The sequence below is a fragment of the Bison bison genome, unplaced genomic scaffold (assembly GCF_000754665.1).
Source record: "Bison bison bison isolate TAMUID 2011002044 unplaced genomic scaffold, Bison_UMD1.0 scf7180017864368, whole genome shotgun sequence".
Taxonomy (NCBI): Eukaryota; Metazoa; Chordata; class Mammalia; order Artiodactyla; family Bovidae; genus Bison; species Bison bison.
The window spans coordinates 3,855,691-3,878,043 of record NW_011494940.1 but is presented as its reverse complement, the minus strand read 5'-3'; the positions used below and the strand labels follow the sequence as shown (position 1 = coordinate 3,878,043).

The following is a 22,353-nucleotide window of genomic DNA, read 5'->3' as shown; positions in this document are numbered from 1 at the left end:
GACTTTATTTTTGGGGGCTCCAAAATCACTGCAGATGGTGATGGCAGCCATGAAATTAAAAGACGCTTACTCCTTGGAAGGAGGGTTATGACCAACCTAGATTGCATATTTAAAAGCAGAGACATTCCTTTGTCAACAAAGGTCCATCTAGTCAAGGCTGTGGTTTTTCCAGCAGTCATGTATGGATGTGAGAGTTTGACTGTGAAGAAAGCTGAGCACCAAAGAATTGATGCTTTTGAGCTGTGGTATTGGAGAAGACTCTTGAGAGTCCCTTGGACTGCAAGGAGATCCAGCCAGTCCGTTCTAAAGGAGATTAGTCCTGGGTGTTCTTTGGAAGGAATGATGCTAAAGCTGAAACTCCAGTCCTCTGGCCACCACATGCGAAGAGTTGACTCATTGGAAAAGACTCTGATGCTGGGAGGGATTGGGGGCAGGAGGAGAAGGGGATGACAGAGGATGAGATGGCTGGATGGCATCACTGAGTCAATGGACGTGAGTTTGAGTGAACTCCGGGAGATGGTGATAGACAGGGAGGCCTGGTGTGCTGTGATTCATGGGGTCGCAAAGAGTTGGACATGACTGAGCAACTGAACTGACATGAACTGACTGATCCATGGAATTTTCCAAGCAAGAGTACTGGAGTGAGTTGCCATTTCCTTCTCCAAAGGATCTTCCCAACCCAGGGATCAAACCCAGGTCTCCCACATTGCAGGCAGATGCTTTACCATCTGAGCCACCAAGGAAGCTGCAAGAATCATACATGCAAGATTCAAAATGATAAATGTGAGATTCTATCAAAAAGATCACTCCACCCTACTTTCCCCATGACTGTTAGTCACATTTTTTTGTCTTAAGGGTGATCCTGTAAGATGTAAATGTCACCATTTATTCAGCTAACACATATTGGATATTTTCAATGTGCTAAAGACTGTACTGGGGTGAAGGGGGAGAATAAAATACTTGAGACTGACACATATACACTACTGATGCTATGTATAAAATAGATAACTAACGAGAACGTACTGTATAGCTCACTCTGTAGTGACTTGAGCGCGAAAGAAATCCAAAAAAGAGGGGATGCATGTATATGTATGGCTGATTCACTTTGCTATGTAATACAGACTCACAGGCAAAAGGAGAAGAGGGCAGCAGAGGATGAGATAGTTGCATAACATCACTGACTCAGTGGACATGAACCTGAGCAAACTCTGGGGGATAGTGGGAAGCCTGGCTTGCTGCAGCCCATGGGGTTGCAAAGAGTCAGACAGGACTTAGTGACTGAACAACAACAGAAACTAATACAACATTGTAAAGTAACTATATTGCAATAAAAATTAATTTTAAAAAGGAGAGGATTATATCTCTGAAAAATAATATATATTATATATTGCATATTATATGTATATATATATATATATATAAGGTGTACACCTGAAATCTACACAACACTGTGAGTCAACTATACTTCAATTAAAAACAAACAAACAAACAAAAAAAAACAACTATGGAAAATTCCAATGTACTGGATGAGGTTGTTTAGTAGAGGACTTAGTAACTTGCTATTTGCTGTATCTGTAAAATGGGAATGTCGCAGCACATAACTCATGTTGTTTTGAGAATAGTTAAATGTGACAATACCTTAAAGGCATTAAGCAGCTCCCCACTGACACATGAAATATTCCACATGTTACGGATAATCATCATCAGTATTATTAGAGGTAGGGTATCTAGACAAAACTACAAGAGTATACAGTGCTTCCCAATCCTAATTCTAGCCCTGTCACCTCCCCCACCACATCACAGTAGTGGTTCCCAAACCTTCCTTCAGCCTGAATGACTGTCTCGTGAGCTCATGAAGATCCCATCTGATGTCATTCAATCTCCGTGCCAAACTTAACACATTACATCTTTTTCCTCATCCTTCCTCCAACCAACCTGTTTCTCCTCTGGTCCCTGTCTTGGTAACTAGAAATACCATTCAAGTACTCAAGCCAGAAACCTAGGACTCTCCTTTATTTATTATTAGTTACTGAATGCTGAAGATTCTGCCTTCTAAATATGTTCCATATTCTACCTCCTTTTCTCCATCACTTTCATCATCTTCCTCCTGTACTAGAACAATTGATCCCTTGGTCACAAGTCCCCTCCCTCTCTTTTACTCCATCCAGCCTCTTTGTAGCCTCAAAAAATGTTCATTTTAGATAAAATATCTGATCTTATCCCTCTCATGTTTGAAATTCCGGAGTACTCTCTCCCACCCCCTTATTGACTTAATCATAAAGGCCACATTGTTTAGCGTGTCATGCAAGTCCCCCACATCTTGTGTACATTACCATTATAACAAGTACACAAAAGATCAAAGCAGTCAATACTAAAGGAGATAAACCCTGATTATTCATTGGAAGGACTGATGCTGAAGCTGAAGTTCCAATACTTTGGCCGCCTGCTGCAAAGAGCTGACTCTTTGGAAAAGACCCTGATGCTGGGAAAGATAGAAGTCAGGAGGAGAAGGGGACAACAGAAGATGAAGTGATTGGATGGCATCACTGACTCAATGGACATGAATTTGAGCAAGCTCCTGGAGATGGTGAAGGATAGGGGAGGCTGGTGTGCTGCGGTTCATGGGGTCACAAAGAGTCAGACACAACTTGGCGACTGAACAACAACACAAAAATAACTATTATTGTATGTATTACACAATTTTAACAATTTCATTACTATTCTTTTTACAAACTCTCCTTTCTTGATGAATGCTGATTACATTAAAGAGATTAAAGTTCCTGAAAGACACTAAAGGGATTTAAAATTAGGATCAAATTAATTCTAATATGTAAAGAGATGTTGTAGTAGAAGAGCCATGTAGGTCTGAATTCCTGACAGTAGGAGGAAAAGTTAGGAAGACTCCTCATAGTACCTGTGACATCACCCATGGTACAACCTTTTAGAGTGGTGTGCAGCTCTTTGAACAAAGATCAGTGGGCAGCTTATCGAGCTTTCTTGGCTTGATGGATTCATTCCTTAAGATAAAGATCCTGTTCTTGTCCTTCTACCTTTGCTCTCACCAAGGACCATATGCTTTTATTTGGGTTCTAGAAGTCCAGAAAGACTTTGTACAAATCCCTGACTTCCTTCCCACATTGACCTCCTATTATAAATACAGCATAAAGAGTTCAGGATTGAAGTCATACTTGGGTTCAAATACTATAACCATGCTGTATCCTTCAAATCTGTAAACTGATGATAACTCTTCCTCCCCAGTAGCAGATAAAGAACATGTAATGGCAGTGGACATGTTGTGAAGTGAAATAGCGTGAAAGTATTGGTTGTTCAGTTGTGTCCAACTCTTTGCGACCCCTTGGACTATAGCCCTCCAGGCTCCTCTATCTGTGGAATCCTCCAGGCAAGAATACTGGAGTGAGTAAGCCATTCCCATCTCTAGGAAATCTTCCTGATCCAGGGATCAAACCTGGGCCTCCTGCACTGCAGGCAGATTCTTTACCATCTGAATCACCAGGGAAGCCCTATCAAATAGTAGATTTGATCATTATCGTTACAGCTTTAAAATATGCTTGGTTGATATAAATGAGTGATTCTCAGCTCTGGCTATGTGTAAGCATCACCTGGAGAGTATCGGTATCATAGATATCAATGCCTAGAACATACTTTAGACCAAATAAATCATAATATTTAGTGATGGGTACAGACATTGGTGTTTTCTACAAAGTTCTTTGGAGAGTCTAGTGCCCTGAAGAACACTGATACAAATAATTATTTTCTAAGTCTGATAGCTATTAGATAAATTTACAAAATAAAGTCATCTGAAAAGCCAAAAAGGCAGAGAAACAGGACCCACATCATAACTTCTGTATGCTACAAAGATATCATGAGACCAAGAAGATCATCATTTAATGATTTCATGACTATTTCTCCCTCAAAATGTTACCCTCAGGCAAATTTGAGGTTTTATCACCACCATTAAGAAAAAACTTATTGTGAAAAGATTGCAGTGTATGCAGCATATTCTCTGTTAACTTTCCAGCTTCTAGATTCATTCAGCTCTTTTTTTAAAAAATGGAATATAATTGCTTTACAGTGTTGTTAGTTTCTTCTGTACAATGAAGTGAATCAGCTACATATTCTTTGCTATTATAACTTTTCTTCCACTCTGGTCCTCTTACACATCAGATTTCCACCAGCTTCCCCTGAATGTTGCAGAAAGTTTATCCTTTGGGTTCATGTAATCCTCTAAAAGTTTTAAGTTAAGTTAAGTGAAGTCGCTCAGTCGTGTCTGACTCTTTGCAACCCCATGGTCTGTAGACTACCAGGCTCCTCTGTCCATGAGATTTTCCAGGCAATAGTACTGGAGTGGATTGCCATTTCCTTCTCCAGGGGATCTTCCCAACCCAGGGATCGAACCCGGGTCTTCTGCATTGTAGACAGATGCTTTACTGTCTGGGCCACCAGGGAAGTCTAGAAGCTTTACTCTCTCCTGTTTGCCAGGTTGCCTATTTCATTTTGGCAGGGGGAAATCTTTTTTTTTTTTTCCCCCTGCTCCTGTTGTCAGCAGCACAAACCCCTTAAACTGCATAATCTTTTCTTTCTGCACATGGATGATGCCATGTGGCTCTTCTAGTAGGATTACCTTCTGAAGCTAAACTAAACCCCATGGTCTCCAATTCACTTATTAATATCTATTAGTACCAGTTTCCTTTCTTCTTCTGACCAAACCTCTGGAAAGAGAAGCCTATATAGTACCTAAGACTGAAAGACACTCCCAAATAGTACAGGTATTCCATTCACCAACACTTGGTGGAACAGCTTTGACTTTCTTTGTTTTCACTTGGAGGCAGGGGGAAAGTGGCCTGGATTTATAGATTGCACTGCACGATCTCCCAATGGAAGGGAACCCTAGAGTCTCTCTGTGGGTAGCTTGTATCTGTGTACATGTGTGTGGTTAGTATATGAATGTGAGTGGAGACGCACAGAGAAATTTAGAAAGTTTTCAACTTCAAACAAGTCATTTTTCCTTTTGATACATGCTCTTGATATCAATACACCAAAATTGTGCAGTCTCATAGGCCATAAAGATGAACAAATGAGGTGTGTTGGTTTCCTGCTGCTGTGCTAACAACAAATGATCACAAATGGAGTGGCTTAAAACAATGCAAATTTATTCTCCAACAGTCCTGGATGTCAGATGTCTAAAATCTAGGTGTTGACAGGGCTGTATCCCTTCTGAAGGATTTGGGAGAAATCATTCCTTGCCTTTTCCAGTTCTGCTGCTGCTGCTGCTGCTAAGTCACTTCAGTCGCGTCTGACTCTGTGCGACCCCAGTAGACGTTGTCTTCATTCCTTGGCTTGTGGTCCCACATTACATTGCCTTGCATTCCCTCGGTTTCCACCTTCCTGTCACTTCTCTGCCTTCTGAACATCAGCTTCCATCTTATAAGAACCCTTGTGACTACACTGGGCCCATCTGAATAAGCCAGAGTTGTCATTGTTGTTTAGTTTCTAGGTCCTGTCCTTCTCTGCAACCCCATGGACTGCAAAATGCCAGGCTTCCCTGTCCTTCTCTATCTCCCAGTGTTTGCTCAAACTCATGTCCATTGAATCAGTGATGCCATCCAGCCATCTCATCCTCTGTCATCCCCTTCTCCTCCTGCCTTCAATCTTTCCCAGCATTGGGGTCTTTTCCAATGAGTTAGCTCTTCGTATTAAGTGGCCAAAGTATTGGAGCTTTAGCTGAAGGGATTGAACCCTATCTCCCGCATTTCAGGCAGATTCTTTACCATCAGAGCCACAAGAGAAGCCCTAACCCAGAGTATCTCCCATAAATTAAGATGTTTAATCACATCCTCAAAGTTCTTTTGTCATGTATAGTAACATGTTAACAGATTCTGGAAATTAGGATGTGGTCATGTTTAAAGGGCCATTATCCAGCCTACTCTTTAAGGAGACGGGTGGTTTTCTGTATATCAGGGTTTTTAGGGATCCAGGGCTATTTTTCTTACATTCCACTGTTCCCTTTGTGGATATGTCATAGTCAGTTAGTGTTGTATGATTGTTAGTCTCTCAGTCATGTCTGACTCTTTGCAACCCCATGCACCACCAGGTTCCTCTGTCCATGGGATTTACCAGGCAAGAATACTAGAGTGGGTTGCCATTTCCTTATCCAGGCAATATTCCCTATTCAGGGATCAAACTTGGGCCTCTTTCACTGCAGGCAGATTCTTTATAATCTGAGCCACCAGGGAAGCCTTAATATGAGTATCTTTTCCTTTTTGTATCAATAAAAACTGATCTAAGGCCCTGCTTATACCTAGCTTGTTCTACTGATGACCAGTGTTAAAAATTGTGTTGTCCAAGGTGCTTTCTGCTCGGAGGATAGTATAATTGCAGCCAGAAGTACTATAGTTGGCAGGTGAGAAAGAGTTACACCCTAGAGATCAAGTCTTCTTCTCAAAATTGCTTCTCTGAGGCCTGGTATTATTCAACTGTTTCCTGAAGATTATTCCTATGCTGAAATGACTTATTTCTATCTTGGGGTAAAGCAATTATTTTAGCCACATCACATGTCACACATTTGGAAACTGTTCATTTGAAATTATTGACTAAAAACTATGTCTGATGGTATAGAATTTATCCTGATATTGAGAAGGTTATAAAAGGAACAATACAGTTCAGGTTAGTCAATATGAACTTCAAAGACACCTATCTTTCAATGAAAAGATGCAGTAATAAAAACCCTTATAAATATTACAAGAATGCCTCAAAATTGCTTAGGAGCACTTCAGGTTCCATTTTAAGGTTCTGCTACTATGGTAGCAGCATTATGCCAATTATTTGTGACATATGAATTGCTTTTAGCAATGGATGCTGAGAGTTCGTGAGTTTCTGTCTTCATATCTCTGCATTGCCTTCTGGAAAATAATTCAATTGAAATGTAACATAGGCATCTTAAGATAACAGAACACGTTATGGAAAGACTTTTACCCAGAGACTTTCTAAGTGTCTTATAGACCAACTCTCTCACCAATCACAGGAATTAGACCCCCAAACTATCTTCACCTAGACTTGAATGAGGGCTGTCAAGACAAACTAAAATATGGCCTTTGTGATGCTCAGGCTGTATGTGATAACATTTACTGATCTAAATCCAAGAGGTAATCTTTCCCAAGAACAATAGCACTAGATCAAGAAGAGTCAGTGTTATTGTGAACAAAGCCATGAGGTTCTGTTGTAAAAACTCTAGAGAGGTAGTGCCATCACAGTCATTGGACAAGAACTATTAAGAAAAGTTATGACCAACCTAGACAGCATATTAAAAAGCAGAGACATTACTTTGCCAATAAAGGACAGCAACAGCAGTCAAAGCTAAGGATTTTCCAGTGGTCATGTATGGATGTGAGAGTTGAACTATAAAGAAAGCTGAGTGCTGAAGAATTGATGCTTTTGAACTGTGGTGTTGGAGAAGACTCTTGAGAGTCCCTTGGACTGCAAGGAGATCCAGCCAGTCCATTCTGAAGGAGATCAGTCCTGAATATTCACTGGAAGGACTGATATTGAGGCTGAAACTCCAATCCTTTGGCCACCTGATGTGAAGAACTGACTCATTGGAAAAGACCCTGATGCTGGGAAAGGTTGAAGGCAGGGGAAGAAGGGGATGACAGAGGATGAGATGGCTGGATGGCACCACTGACTTGATGGGCATGGGTTTGGGTGGACTCCAGGAGTTGGTGATGGACAGGGAGGCTTGGCATGTTGCAGTCCATGGGGTCACAAAGAGTCAGACACGAGTGAGCAACTGAACTGAACTGAACTGATATTTCAAAGTGTCTTAATAACAGAGGGGTCATTAGACTTGTTCTTCCAAGAGTCAACTGGCAATGAGTTTTGTTCTGCTTCTTAATAATTCATTTTAACTACAAAAAAAAACTATAATTATTTTCTAACCACTGAAACAATAGAATAGTCTTGTGGCATATCTATAGTAGCCTGATACAGAGAAAGCCTTCATTTAGGGTCAGTCACCCTTCCCCTCACTGGTTTAAGGACTGTGTTATCTAGATAGAATGGAATGCCATAAATATGCAGACTATGTAGGACTTTTAGTATTTTTCTATTGTTCTCTGTATTAGCCAGGGTTCTCCAGAGAAACAGAACCAATAGGAAATGTACTTGAAGAGATTAATTATGAGGAATTGGTTCATATAACTATGGAGACAGAAGTGAAATGAAGTGAAAGTCACTCAGTCCTGTCTGACTCTTGTGACCCTGTTGCAGGAAAGGGGATCCCGTTCCGGTCCCCAAAACTGGGCTCTTGTCTAACACTCGGAAATGAATTGTCTGAGGAGACACATGTGCTGACAAAGCAAGAGGTTTTACTGGGAAAGGGCACCCAGGTGGAGAGCAGTAGGGTAAGGGAGCCCAGGAGAACAGCTCTGCCACATGGCTTGCAGTCTCGGGTTTTATGGTGATGGGATTTGTTTCCAGGTTGTCTTTAGCCAATCATTCTGACTCAGAGCCCTTCCTGGCGGTGCAGCCTTGTTCAGCCAAGATGGATGCCAGAGAGAAGGATTCTGGGAGGCGGTCGGACATGTGCTGTCTCCTTTTGACCTTTCCTGAACTTTTCTGGTTGGTGGTGGCTTATTAGTTCTGTGTTCCTTACAGGGATCTCCTGTTGTAAAACAACTCATGAAATGGCCACTGTGGTGTCTGGCCAGGATGGGTGGTTTCAGTCAGTGTGCCTCCCCTGAACAACCCCACAGACTATAGAGTCCAGGCCCCGATACTGGAGTGGGTAGCCTTTCCTTTCTCTAGGGGATCTTCCCAGCCCAAGGATCAGACCTAGGTCTCCTTGATTGGGCCTAGGACTCCTGCACTGAAGATGGATTCTTTACCAGTTGAGCCATGGAGACAGAGAAGGCTTCACAATCCACCGTCTACAAGCTAGAGACCCAGGAAAGCTGTTGGGTAATTACAGTCTGAAACTGTAGGCCTGAAAACCAGAAGAATTCAATGGTGAAAATCTCAGCCCTAGGCCTGGACAAAGCCAGTGTCCCAGCTCAGGCAGTCAGGCAGGAAGGAAAAGAGGTGAATTCCTTCTTCCTCTACCTTTTTGTTCTAATCAAGCTCTCAGGGGATTGGATGATGCCTACCGTATTGGGGAGGATCATCTGCTTTTTCAAAAGCTTATTTATCTGGAAACACCTTCAAAGATACATCCAGAAATAATGTTTAATCTGGGCACCCCTTGGCCCAATCAAATTGACACATAACTTGAACTGTCACCATCTATGAAAGCCTTTGAGTTCTTATAACTGATTCTGTATGGACATAGAGTATGATTAACTATGAACGGTATTTTGTTGGAGGCCTTTTTTGTTATTCAGCCCAGTTACATCAGATCGAAATAGATCACCTTTCTCTATGAAAAAAAAATTATTAACTTTCTCTCAACCATGATTATTTATGTTATATCTTTATTATACAAAGAATCAAAGCAGCCTAGAAAAATAATTTGAAACAAAGTCATAAATATTTTTTAAGAGAGGAGAGGAGTTGGCATCAAGGGGAAAATTAGAAATTAGAAATTAGAAAAAAGAAAACCATAAATCTGAATGACATTAGCACATAGAATATATATCCTTTTTCCTGATGAGTTGCTAGTTGAAGACCCACAATTTTGACCCTGAAGTCCCTAATTATCAAAACACACACATGACATATTGTGCAGTATTCATGAAACAGAAAATTGTATGTATTCAGGAAAAAAAAACCTTAGTTTGCCTGGCACTGATAACCATGTTAGTCACCTAACATGTTAGCCAGGGTGAGTGAGATCTCTGTCAGGATGAGGAGGGTGACATGTATCAGTCGCTTTCTCCCTTCCTTGACCCAAACCAGCACATGACCACACCCAAGCTCAAGGACTCAAGAAATATAATCCTATCATGCACCTTTCAATTTAAAAAATTGGCAGTGGCTCTAGTGAAGTCTACACTATGGGTCTTGCAAAATTGAGAAGACTAATAGGTACTCGATAAATCCCTACTATAGATATACAATGGTATTGAAAGAGCTAGATGTTTACCGTCTACCAAACTACATCAATAATATGATCTCAAGTTATTTAATAAAAATAATTCTGTTAGGAAACAACCATTATTAAAATATTGGTGGAAGTAATTAAGGGGAATGAGGCATCAATATAAATAGTATTGACAGCCACGTTTATCACTTAATTGTGTGTGTGATGTGATGTGCTTTGCACCATTAAAAATAATTTCAGTAGAGCCAAAAACAGTCCCTGGCAATACTGTCTTGATAAAGTACACACTGCCTATGTCAGCACCTCCTGGTCAACTCAGCAAAGCACAGTAACAAAGTTTAGAGTATTGTTTGTTAGGAAAAAGTCAGTTTTGCAAAGAGCCATTTAAAAATCCCCATATCATGATTACACTCTTTATTTAAAAAACTGACATTTATCTTGATGTGGCATTTTCATAATCCCTTAACGACTTTTAGTTGAAATACCAGTGTTGACACAGAAAGAAAATCGTTATACGAATGCTATAAAATGCAGTGTATACAACTGTTAGACAACAGAGCAGCCAGTCTTAATCAGTCTACAAATCATTATAAGCACAATTGTTTAAAAAACATCACCTTTGGTGAAACTGACTTGTTGTTAAGTCACTAAGTCATGTCTAACTCTGCAACCCCATGGACTACAGCACACCAGGTTTCCCTATCCTTCTTTATCTCCTGGAGTTTACTTAAATTTGTATCTACTGAGTCAGTGATGCTATATAACCATTTAATCCTCTGCCGCCCTCTTCTACTTTTGCTTTCAATCATTCCCAGCATCAGGGTCTTTTCCAATGAGTTGATATTAGTTTTATTTCAGTCTGAAAGTTTCTCATTCACTCGTGTACTAGAGAGTCCACAAAGCTGACAGCTCAGTGATCCATGACTATACTTGCTTCTTAATTTTCATTCTAGGAAGCACTGACCTAGGCTCTAGGTAGGAAAGTCAAGAATGGAGATTTTTGTGGAATATCAAATAAAAAGTGTATGTGGAAGACGCAAGGTCAGCACCAACAAAAGCAGGTTCATTAGCTGTTTATTCACTTCATCTGCATAACTCTTTTCTAACATTAAATAAGAGACATTTTAGATGAGTATTTACCTCCAGGAATTACAAATAATAATAATTGGTTGAATGTTTTAAGAAAAAAATCTGTGCTCTCAATTGGTGATCAAATGCCTCCATAATAAAATTTAAAAAGAAAAATCCACCCATATAAAAGGCTTAAAATTCAGGTGACTTGGTGTTTTTTTCAGTTTCAGAAATAATATTTTAAACCTCAGTGTCCAGGTCTGTATCCTGACATAAAACTTATCAGTTCCCTTTCAAGAGATAATCTCAGCTGCAATTACACTAACGACAAAAATGAAAAATTGAATTCTGAGTGACCCCAGCAGGTTAGCTCTTTATTCTCCACTGATATAAGGGATCAGCTAACGAGACCTCACCATGCATGCCTTTAAATGTTATTGATGGCCCTAAAGCAATTCTACCCTTTTAAAAATCCTTTTGTGCACCTGGTCTTGTTATCACCGTAGGAGTGACTTGCATACTGTGGGCTTATGATTCATAGGGAGAGTTTCCTGTCATTTGTCTTACCTTCATGACATTACAATTTCACTAAATATTCCTCTTGTTTCTGTGTTAGCAGTGAAAGCACAGGAAATGTCAGATCTGTGCTTCTGTATGTTATGTATGCACTGTCTCCAAATGTTCCCTCCCCTTTGGTGTAAAATCATTCTAGGCTACAAAACTTAGGCATCTTCCAAAACCTCTGATAGCTTGTGTTGCTTTTCTGAAGACCTTTTCAATCCACCTCTTCATAAACTGAAGTTATGAAAGCCCTTGTTCCATAATGCAAATGGACAAGTTTTCCACAAAACAGTGATTCCCAACCATTGCTGTGAAATACAGAAATTCCACTCTCAGAAATTCTAATTCAAGAGGTCTCTGGGATGGAGCCTAAGAATATCTGATTTTAAAACTTCCAGAGGGGATTCTCATTTGAATCCAGCATTTATGAGTTATGGGGATAACTGTCTTGAAAGTTTGATTTCTGAGTCTTCTCCATTCATTTCTATGCAGATACCAAAAAGACAGCACCCAGGCCTTTAGTGACCGGCCCCAAGGAAGGTGATGCTGTTGTCATTTAGTCACTAAGTCCTTTTGGACTCTTTTGTGATCCCATGGACGGTAGCCTGCCAGGCTCCTCTGTCCATGGGATTTCCCAGGCAAAAATACTAGAGTGGGTTGCCATTTCCTTCTCCAGGGGATCTTCCCAACTCAGGGATCAAACCCTTGTCTCCTAGGTTGGCAGACAGATTCTCTACCTCTGATCCACCAGGGAAACCTAAGAAAGTGATACTCTTGATTTAAAAGATCAATGACAATCTTACCTCCAAAGCACGTGGAGCTGTTTCTTCTCAATGGACACCATTTCCAGGAATCCAAGCAAAAGACCACAGTTTAAGAAATTACCTCTATTTAGAACCTTGGTCATTTCTGTTTACCTCTTTTTTGCTCCTCCCCACCAAATAAAAACTGTACACACAGAATGTTGGAACTGCCAGGATCCCAATTAGATAACAGAATCAGACTTAAGAGGCAGTGAGAAGAAGTACAAAAATAGTTCCGTCTTTCTATTTATAAACAACCCTCTTTTCCCCTACTTGTTCTGTGGGATGAGATGGGAAAGGGTAGAGAGGAGGGGTTCAGAGTGCATATATATAGATCTTCATTTAAATATATCTACATATCAGTATTGCCAATTCAACATTTAATGAGTTTTACTCTGAGGCACTATGATAAGTACTAAAGCTAAGGAGATCAATAAAATATATATCTCAGCATGGGATTACTCAGAAACCCAAGCAGTAGAAAAGGCAAGACTCTGTGCCATTCTGGGCAACTCCAGATATAAAATATGTTGAGCATGAACTATGTTTAAATTTGATCAGCCGACCAATTTCTCCCATGAAGGTCAAGCACAACGTGATGAAAGCACATAGGATGGAGATCAGTGGCCTGGGTCCTAGCTCCACATTACTCATTGATTTGTCTCAGGTTTCTATCTACTGAGTCTCTGAATTTCCAAAGCTCCTTCCTATTCTATGTCGCCAGGCTACTGCAGTCAACCTACTAATCATCTATTTCTTCTTATAATTCTGTTTCTGATTCTTTTCCCTTATTTCTCTTTGGCAGATCCTGTTCATGGGCATGATGACTGAATACTATCATTACTTTTTCACAACCCTGGTAAGCATATCTGGTGGAAATGTATTTCACATTATCAAAAAATCTTTGGTTATTTTAAAGTCAGCCCTGGTGGCAAAGGCAGGATATTGTCATGGAGGTTTGTTTTATTTTCCTAAGAATCCTCTAAATCTAGAAATGCTAAACATCAAGTGTCTTCTTTCCTTCCTTCCTTCCCTTCTTTCTTCCCTTCTTCCCTCCCTCCCTTCATTCTTAACTAGCATCAATGCATGTGCATCCAGAAAGGAATTAAAATAAAGCTTCCATTAAATAGAAACTGCCAAAGTACAAACTATTAATAAAGAAGAATCATCTGTATTTGCTACATATATTAGTGGACACACTAAAGTGTATCTTGGCATGCTATCTGATGTGATTTCTCCACCTGTGTCCAGTGGACAGCTGGTTTAGCCAGGGGTCACATGTCAGGTATTTGGAAGACTATCAAGATAAGGAATTTGGTAGAGGCTTTCCACATTGAACATTTTTCATCATAAGAAAAACCATGGCTGTAAGCCTGAGACAGTCAAAAGAAGCTATACAACCTTAACTTTTGAGAGATTATCAGGTCTAGGAAGAATGATTTAAGCATTTAACACATCAAAATGATGTGTTAGCTGTCAGCCGCACACACAATACACCACTCCCAACACACACTCCATTCTCTTACATGAGAAGACACATGATCAACCTCCATTTCTAACCTGTAAAAGTGTGTCAGCTTAAAATCTACCCAGATTTGCAAGATTCAATAAGAGTATCGTTTTCCCAAAGAAATCTGGCAAAGTAGGCTGGTGCATCAGGGAAATCAAAGCCTTTGAAACAAGGACCAGACAGGTCTCGTGTACCTACTTCTGGAGGCAGTAAACTCCAGTCCTCAACTGAGTATCTCTGAGAGCAGGAAGGGCTGCAGAGGATATCACAAGACAAATGCTATGGGGCAGGTGTTAAAATTATCACTGCTCCTGAGCTGGGAGTCAGAGAGTAGGATGCAGGGCAGAAGTTCCTGAACTTAAGTTTCCGTGGTCTTCACTCCCTCGTTGACATCCTGATGGGATCCTCTGTCAGAAGAGTCAAGGGAGACCCTGAGAACCAGAAAGTGTCTTACTCTGCTCACGAATATTGCCCATCTCCATCACCATGAACACATACGTCTTACCCAAGGCGAGATGGCCGTCTGCCTCTGAACTTTCCATCCTTCCCAGGTGTATATGCCTTTAAGAGTTGGTTTTGTTGAAATTTGAGAAAAATATAAACAATGAAACCTAAGAAGGCTAGTCTTCAATGGAAGGACAGACCAGTTGCCTTCACACTATTGCCTCATCCTCCACTAACAAGGGGATGTTGACAATTGGCCCTTGAACTCTCCATATTCTATCTTGCACAGAAACAGTTTGGAGACCAAATGAATTTCGCACGTATTTAGCGCATTCACATTAGTGTATTGTATTTCTGTACTGTTGAATTAATAAGGGAATCAATATGCATCCTGAAAGTTTCTCTCTGACCCCCTGTAACTTGAGTTAACTTTCCTTGTATTCATGGAGTGTGCTAAAGGAATCATTCTGCCTTGGATCTTATTCTTTAAATTTGCTTCTTTAAGCAATTTCCTTTGGTTTTATCTGCATTCTGCCATGCTTTGCTTTTGTTGTCTTACCAGTTTTGTTCATGAGTATTAATGAAACTTAAAGACAAAAGAAAATTAGTTACTTAGTGCAGGGGAAATAAACATAACAATTTAAAAGGCAGTGCATTTTTTCTCACATGAGCCAGGAGTTCAGAACAGCATTCTTAAGATTCCACAGTCTAATGTAAAGTTATCTTGGAAGTAGTGATACAGAAGAGTTATTCAAAAGAATAAATGTGTATGCATCTTCCGCACACATAAGTCATGAAATGTTCCTGAGGTTTTCCTCTTTAGTAACGACTATCATCGCAGATAATGTGGTCTTGTACTTTCAATAAAGCAGTTACACTGGTAGAAAATTTTTATGGAATTTTTTTTTCTTTTATTAACCATTAAATACTATTTTGAAATTTTGGCTCATTCCAAAATGTGAGATATTTTAATGACCTGCTTTAGAGTCTAACCTTTGTTTATAGGAAAAAAGTTGAAATGATCACTTAAGTCTATTTTAAATGCAAACCAACAAAACTTTTGGTTTAAATTCAGCCCTCATATATAATGGAAAATACTAGGATGGGTTCAAGTTTTTTCCTCTGAAACATTATCTAAAAGAACAAGTCCTACTGTTAAGATATTATATCCCCCATGGTGGATTCATGTTGATGTATGGCAAAACCAATACAATACTGTAAACTAATTAGCCTCCAATTAAAATAAATAAATTTTTTAAAAAAGATATTCATATCCATACAACCACAGGCTCTAGTTTATTCTCTGAAAAGAACCGTTTGTTTCTTATTCTAAGCTTGTGTCTAGTGAGCAATTTTCATGCTCTCATTATATGAGACATGGGTTAGTTTCAATAAGCAGAAAATTATTTTGTTTTTTTTTTGCTGAGAGTGATCTTCCTGTCAAATGTGTACTTCACCTCCTTTGCAGCGTGGGGCAGAAAGTTATGAGGGAGACAGGTGGTACTGCCACCAAGTGGATCATTCTCAGGTCAGTCACATCACCACTCAGAACCTTGGTTTCCTCATCTAGAAAATAAAAGCAGTCTACCGAATGGACACAAAGGCCCCTTCAACTCCCCAAAGGACTATATCCTTAGGAACAAAATGCTCTAGCTTCTCAGAATGGCATATCCTGTGTCCGAGGGCATGCTAATTATTGGCAGCTTAATTCCTGTTCTCGGTTTGTACAAACTCTAACAGTATCGCAAAAACAAATAGATGAAAATGAGAATTATTACTGCCTTAGAATTTGTCAGGCAGCAGGCAAATGAAGAACAACGGGCAACGTTCTTTTATAGCACCAGTGTGATGATCGCTGCCGTGCTTGTTTTAATCTGTTGCTTCTGCAAGCGTTAGCTCTCTTTTGCATGAAGAATGCTGAAAATGTTAACTCTTTCTTCTTTTATCATTTTTAATACTGCGCAGGACTTATTTGCTTTAGATCTGGAACTCTATAGGTACAGTGGTGTAAATATGACTGGGTTTCGGCTGCTGAATATTGACAACCCTCACGTGTCCGCCATCATCGAGAAGTGGTCCATGGAAAGACTGCAGGCTCCACCCAGGCCTGAGACTGGCCTTCTGGATGGCGTGATGACTGTGAGTAGCTTTAAAATAAAATCACTTGAGATAATGTTTGACTTCCTCAGGGGTTAGGTTAAGACTCTCATATGCTTTCTATGGGCTCCCCTGGCAGCACAGATGGTAAAGAATCTGCCTTCAACGCAGGAGACCCAGGTTCGATCCCTGGGTCAGGAAAATCCCCTGGAGAAGAGAATGGCTATCCACTCCAGTATTCTTGCCTGGAGAGTTCTGTGGACAGAGGCGCCTGGCGGGCTACAGTCCTGTGGGTTACAAGGAGTTGGACACTACTGAAACGACTTAGAACATACATAGCATGCTTTCTATCATGCAAGGGGAACGTGTTATAACCTGTGCCTGGACTTGTATGAGAGGAGGAGGGAGGATTTTTATGGATTTTGAAAGCTTGCGCATGGCAACTGTCAAAAACTGCTCTTTTCAACTTCCTGACAGTAAGGGCCTCAGATAAAAAGGTAAATGCGAGACAGTCACTACTGTCAGCTAAATGGAGGCAAAGCATAAGCAAGGCGAAATGGGAAACGGGTTACCCCCTGGGAATGTGGCCTTGGGAAGGAGGGAGGGAAAGAGGAGGAGCAAGCTGCCTGTAAAGGTTCTTCAGAACCAGTTTGCTCTCCTTGCTTCTGCCACATCTCAGCAAGCAGAAACACAGGTGGAAAAATGCAGGTTTCCATATGGTTGGAGTGTGCACACTCTTCTTGTCCTGGGTGCAGGAAGGCGCACCTTTGCAGGCACTGACGGTGCTTTACACCAGCCAAATGTCGCTCTCAGAGCAGATGCCAAGCCTGCCTCTGACAGAGAGAGAGGTACTCTGCTGAACACATAAATTGCAAACTGCCTCATCAGAGAGCTTCTCACTAACATCATTTGTCTCTTGTTGTCAAATGCACCTACCCTAGCTTTATTTCTCTAATGAAGCTCCCTGTGTGATGGAAGAAAATTGCAGGAAATAAAAAAAAAAAAAGATCTCTATGTCAGAACAGTGTCATCCAAGGGAAAAGATATTGGGAATGCGGGCAGGTAATAGCATTTTAAATTGGCATAGTATTTCATTCTCTGTTCCCATCATCGGGAGAAACTCTCTTGTTTTTAAGATGCAATTTACCGATAACTGAAAGGCATCATCTCACAGATAAATAAACTTGGGATTTCTCTTCTTTTTCTATCTTTTTTGAACAAGGTACAAATGAAAAAAAAAAAAAAGAAGAAGAAGAAATGAATGAATTAAGTGGTTCTGGATGATTCTGTGTTTAAGGCCCCTGTCTTTTGTTCAAACCTGAAATAACTCTTAAAATATACAATGTGATCTGATAGATAATGATGGAAAGCATTTTGGTACAAATGAGCCTTGGGATGATTTGAAACATTGCTTTGAATAAGAAGTAGAAAATATCCAAGGAAATGCTAGACTTCTGAAATGAAAGATAAAGAGAGAGAAAAGGAGGGTGGGTGGAGAGAGAGAGAGAGTAAAAAAAAAAAAGCTGCTGGTATATTTTTCCTCTTGGAGTTGTATTCCAATGTGTTCAAATATGGTTCAAAATCTTCTGCCCACCCTCTACCCCCACTTCTCAAACAAGATCTCTGTCATAGGATGAGATTGTGAGTCATTTTTACCTGTGTTCCTTGAGCACCACTGAAAGAGTTAGAGCTTGGACTTACCTTAATACAGATGTGAATTCATGCCACACATTAATTATTCATCACAAGTATGTCTTAATTTATAAAAGAAAAAAAGTGTCTGTTGTCTTCAATTATACTGAGCTGACAGAAGAGTTTGTGCATATTGACTGAGATGAGACAAAGCACTGAATAAGGCAGATAGAACGATACCGTTCTCACCCAGTCAGGCTGACCAGTCCTGTGGACAGGAAGCATGGCAGCCCCAAGTCCAAAGGATGAGAGACCTGTCTAGAGTTTACTGTAGTCTTCTCATCTAACCAGAGGAGTCACTGTTATTAGCATTGTTGTTGTTGTTATTATTATAAACTATAAAAGGAAATAGGGATTTATTAGAACAGAAGGTGGCTCAGCAGTTTGCTATAAAAGTGGGTAGAGCAACTATGTTAGATTATGACATTATTGGTGAAAAGCAGTGGTGACTCTCAGTTGGCCACTAGAAGGCAGATCCCACGGTTATGCAGATAGAGCCTTGCCACTGATCCTGTGAAGCATAATGTTGACCTATATTTTTTCCAAAGAGTCCATTTTGCAGTTCACTGTTTCCTTTTGGCTAATTTGGGAGTAGAGAAACAGTCACAGAGAGCTTACAGGGCAAGTATAATAAAGGAAATCAACTCTAAATATTCACTGGAAAGACTGATGCTGAAGCTGAAGCTCCAATACTGTGGCCACCTGATGCGAAGAGCTGACTCATTGGAAAAGACCCTGATGCTGGGAAAGATGGAGGACAAGAGGAGATGGGGTGAAAGAGGATGAGATGATTGGATAGCCCATCACCGACTTGATGGACATCAGCTCGAGCAAACTCTATGAGAGAGTGAAGGACAGGGAAACCTGGCATGCTGCAGTCCATGGGGTTGCAAAGAGTTGGACACGACTTAGCAACTGAGCAACAGCAGCAACAATAAGAGCATCTGATGGACTGATGGTTGAGTCAGGAAAGCACACCCCAAGCCCCCAAGACCAGGCCCAGTGTTAATAAGTCTTTGTTCTCAAATAGCCTCTGAACTCAAACTCCTGCTTCTCTACCTTAAAGATAAAAACTCCTTTGGTTTCAATACCACTGTGTCTACATATCCCAGATCCATATTTCATTCATTCTTTTTTTTCTAAATTTTTATTGGAGTATAGTTGCTTTACAACGTTGCGTTATTTTTTGCTGTGAGTCAGGCATCAGTCAGTTCAGTCACTTGGTCGTGTCTGGCTCTGTGACCCCATGGACTGCAGCAAGCCAGGCCTCCCTGTCCATCACCAACTCCCAGAGTTTACTCAAACTCATGTTCATTGAGTCAGTGATGCCATCCAACCATCTCATCCTCTGTTGTCCCCTTCTCCTCCCACCTTCAATCCCTCCCAGCATCAAGGTCTTTTCCAACGAGTCAGCTCTTCGCATCAGGTGACCAAAGGATTGGCGTTTCAGCCTCAACATCAGTCCTTCCAATGAACACCCAGGACTGATCTCCTTTAGGATGGACTGGTTGTATCTCCTTGCAGTCCAAGGGACTCTCAAGAGTCTTCTCCAACACCACAGTTCAAAAGCATCAATTCTTCGGCACTCAGCTTTCTTTATAGTCCAACTCTCACATCCATACATGACCACTGGGAAAACCATAGCCTTGACAAGACGGACCTTTGTTGTTGGCAAAGTAATGTCTCTGCTTTTCAATACTCTGTCTAGGTTGGTCATAACTTTCCTTCCAAGGAGTAAGCATCTTTTAATTTCATGGCTGCAATCACCATCTGCAGTGATTTTGGAGCCCCAGAAAATAAGGTCTGTCACCATTTCCATTGTTTTCCCATCTATTTCCCATGAAGTGATGGGACCGGATGCCATGATCTTTGTTTTCTGAATGTTAAGTTTTAAGCCAACTTTTTCACTCTCCTCTTTCACGTTCATCAAGAAGCTCCTTAGTTCTTCTTTGCTTTCTGCCATAAGCGTGGTGTCATCTGCATATCTGAGGTTATTGGTATTTCTCCTGGCAATCTTGATTCCAGCTTGTGCTTCTTCCAGCCCAGTGTTTCTCATGATGTACTCTGCATAGAAGTTAAATAAGCAGGATGACAATATACAGCCTTGACGTACTCCTTTTCCTAGTTGGAACCAGTGTATTTTTCCACATCCAGTTCTAACTGTTGCTTCCTGACCTGCATACAGATTTCTCAAGAGGCAGGTCAGGTGGTCTGGTATTTCCATCTCTTTCAGAATTTTCCACAGTTTGTTGTGATCCACACAGTCAAAGGCTTTGGCATAGTCAATAAAGCAGAAATAGCTGTTTTCTGGAACTTTCTTGCTTTTTCGATAATCCAGCAGATGTTGACATTTGATCTCTGGTTCCTCCGCCTTTTCTAAAACCAGCCTAAACATCTGGAGGTTCACAGTTCATGTACTGCTGAAGCCTGGCTTGGAGAATTTTGCTCATTGTTTTACTAGCATGTGAGGTGAGTGAGTCCTGCATACATCTACATATATCCCCCCTTTTCTGGATTTCCTTCCCATTTAGAATACCACAGAGCAATGAGTAGAGTTCCCTGTGCTATACAGTAGGTTCTCATTAGTTATGTTTTATACATAGTGTAATAGTGTATATAGGTCAGTCTCAGTCTCCCAAGTTATCCCACAGCACCTTTCCCCACTTAGTGTCCATGTTTGTTCTCTATGTCTATATCTCTTTCTCTGCTTTGCAAATAGGTTCATCTTTACCATTTTTCTAGATTCCACATTTTGGGCTAATATGAAATATTTGTTTTTCTCTTTCTGACTTACTTCATTCTTGCATCTCTAGCATTTGCTGCTTCCAGTGCTCGGAACGTTCTCCTAATGAGGTTTGCTCAAAGGTTACATCACTGAAGACACCTGCTACGGACCTGCTACCTAGTCTAGAACCCCCTGTTCCTCTTATTCTCCCTCCCCTAACCTGTTTTACTTTTCTTTGTAGCCCTTATGCCAATATGTCATATTCAGATTTGTTTGTTTGGTGCCATCACCTACAAAAATATAAACTCCATGAAGCTGGAAATTTTGTCTTTTCATATTTTGCTCTATTCTCAACACTAGGAAAAGGCTGGCACAAAACAGACCTTCAATAAACATGTATTTAATAAAAGAATTAATGTACTAAATAATTGAGGTCTACTATGTGTAAATTGAGGTCTACTAAGACTCAAGATATTAAATGAAAAATATTCACGTAGCCCTGAGATAATACTGCAAAAGTCCAAAGAGAGCATCTATAAATGAGAAATGGGCATGATTAATAAAAATAGAGATTATTCTAATGTAATAATATTATTTCAAAAAATTAGACATACACTAACCACTATCAATAATTAAGTAATACTTTTTTAATGGACTTGCTTTCTCCAAAATTGCATGCCATTTCCTCACTGTTCTCTGAAGTAAATCTCCCTGTAGCCCTTTATCTTTGTGTGTGCCACATACATGCACAGATGCCCTTATGAACATAAAATATATTTTTAAAAACCTATGTATTTTGACATTCCATCTACTTATCTACTTTTCTTTTCAATTTTTTAGCAATTAAGAATTTCTTAGAACATTATACACTAAAAATATCTTCAAAGCATATTATTATGTCAGAACACATTCAAACCTTAAAATATGTAAGTCCAAGAATTTTGACTTCAGATGTAAGAAATATATATATTAATAATAAAAATATTGACATTAAAAACAGGGTCAAAATTGAGTTAAGAAAACTGTTACTGAGTCAAGAGTACAAAAATAGTGAAACTCATTATTTAAAAACACCTTGAGATTAAAAAAAAGTGTTTTATCAACTGAAGTGTTAGTTAACTGAATAGAGTGATTTTGTATAAAGTGTACTTCATTTATTTTCTCTACATTTAAATTTCTCTCTTGGACTAATTCAATCTATTGGGTTTTGAGGATAGACTTTAATGGAGCGGCCCATTCTCAGATAGATTCTTCTCTGATTATGAACCAAAATTCCGTGTGATTCTATATGGCATCAGTTCAGTTCAGTTCAGTTGCTCAGTCGTGTCCAGCTCTTTGCGACCCCATGAATCGCAGCACGCCAGGCCTCCTTGTCCATCACCAACTCCCGGAGTTCACT

The 22,353-nt window shown here is 40.1% G+C and overlaps 1 protein-coding gene across 4 annotated transcripts in view; it reads left to right on the top strand.

Annotated features, from left to right (window-relative positions):
• GRIK1 (glutamate receptor, ionotropic, kainate 1) overlaps positions 1–22,353 on the top strand; it is a 473,915-nt gene that overhangs the window by 333,369 nt on the left and 118,193 nt on the right. For all 4 annotated transcript variants that reach the window (XM_010855823.1, XM_010855821.1, XM_010855820.1 and 1 more), the window contains 2 exons: positions 13,292–13,345; positions 16,406–16,579. In XM_010855823.1, the coding sequence (XP_010854125.1) occupies positions 13,292–13,345; positions 16,406–16,579 (228 nt within the window). The remainder of the gene's footprint in view (positions 1–13,291; positions 13,346–16,405; positions 16,580–22,353) is intronic.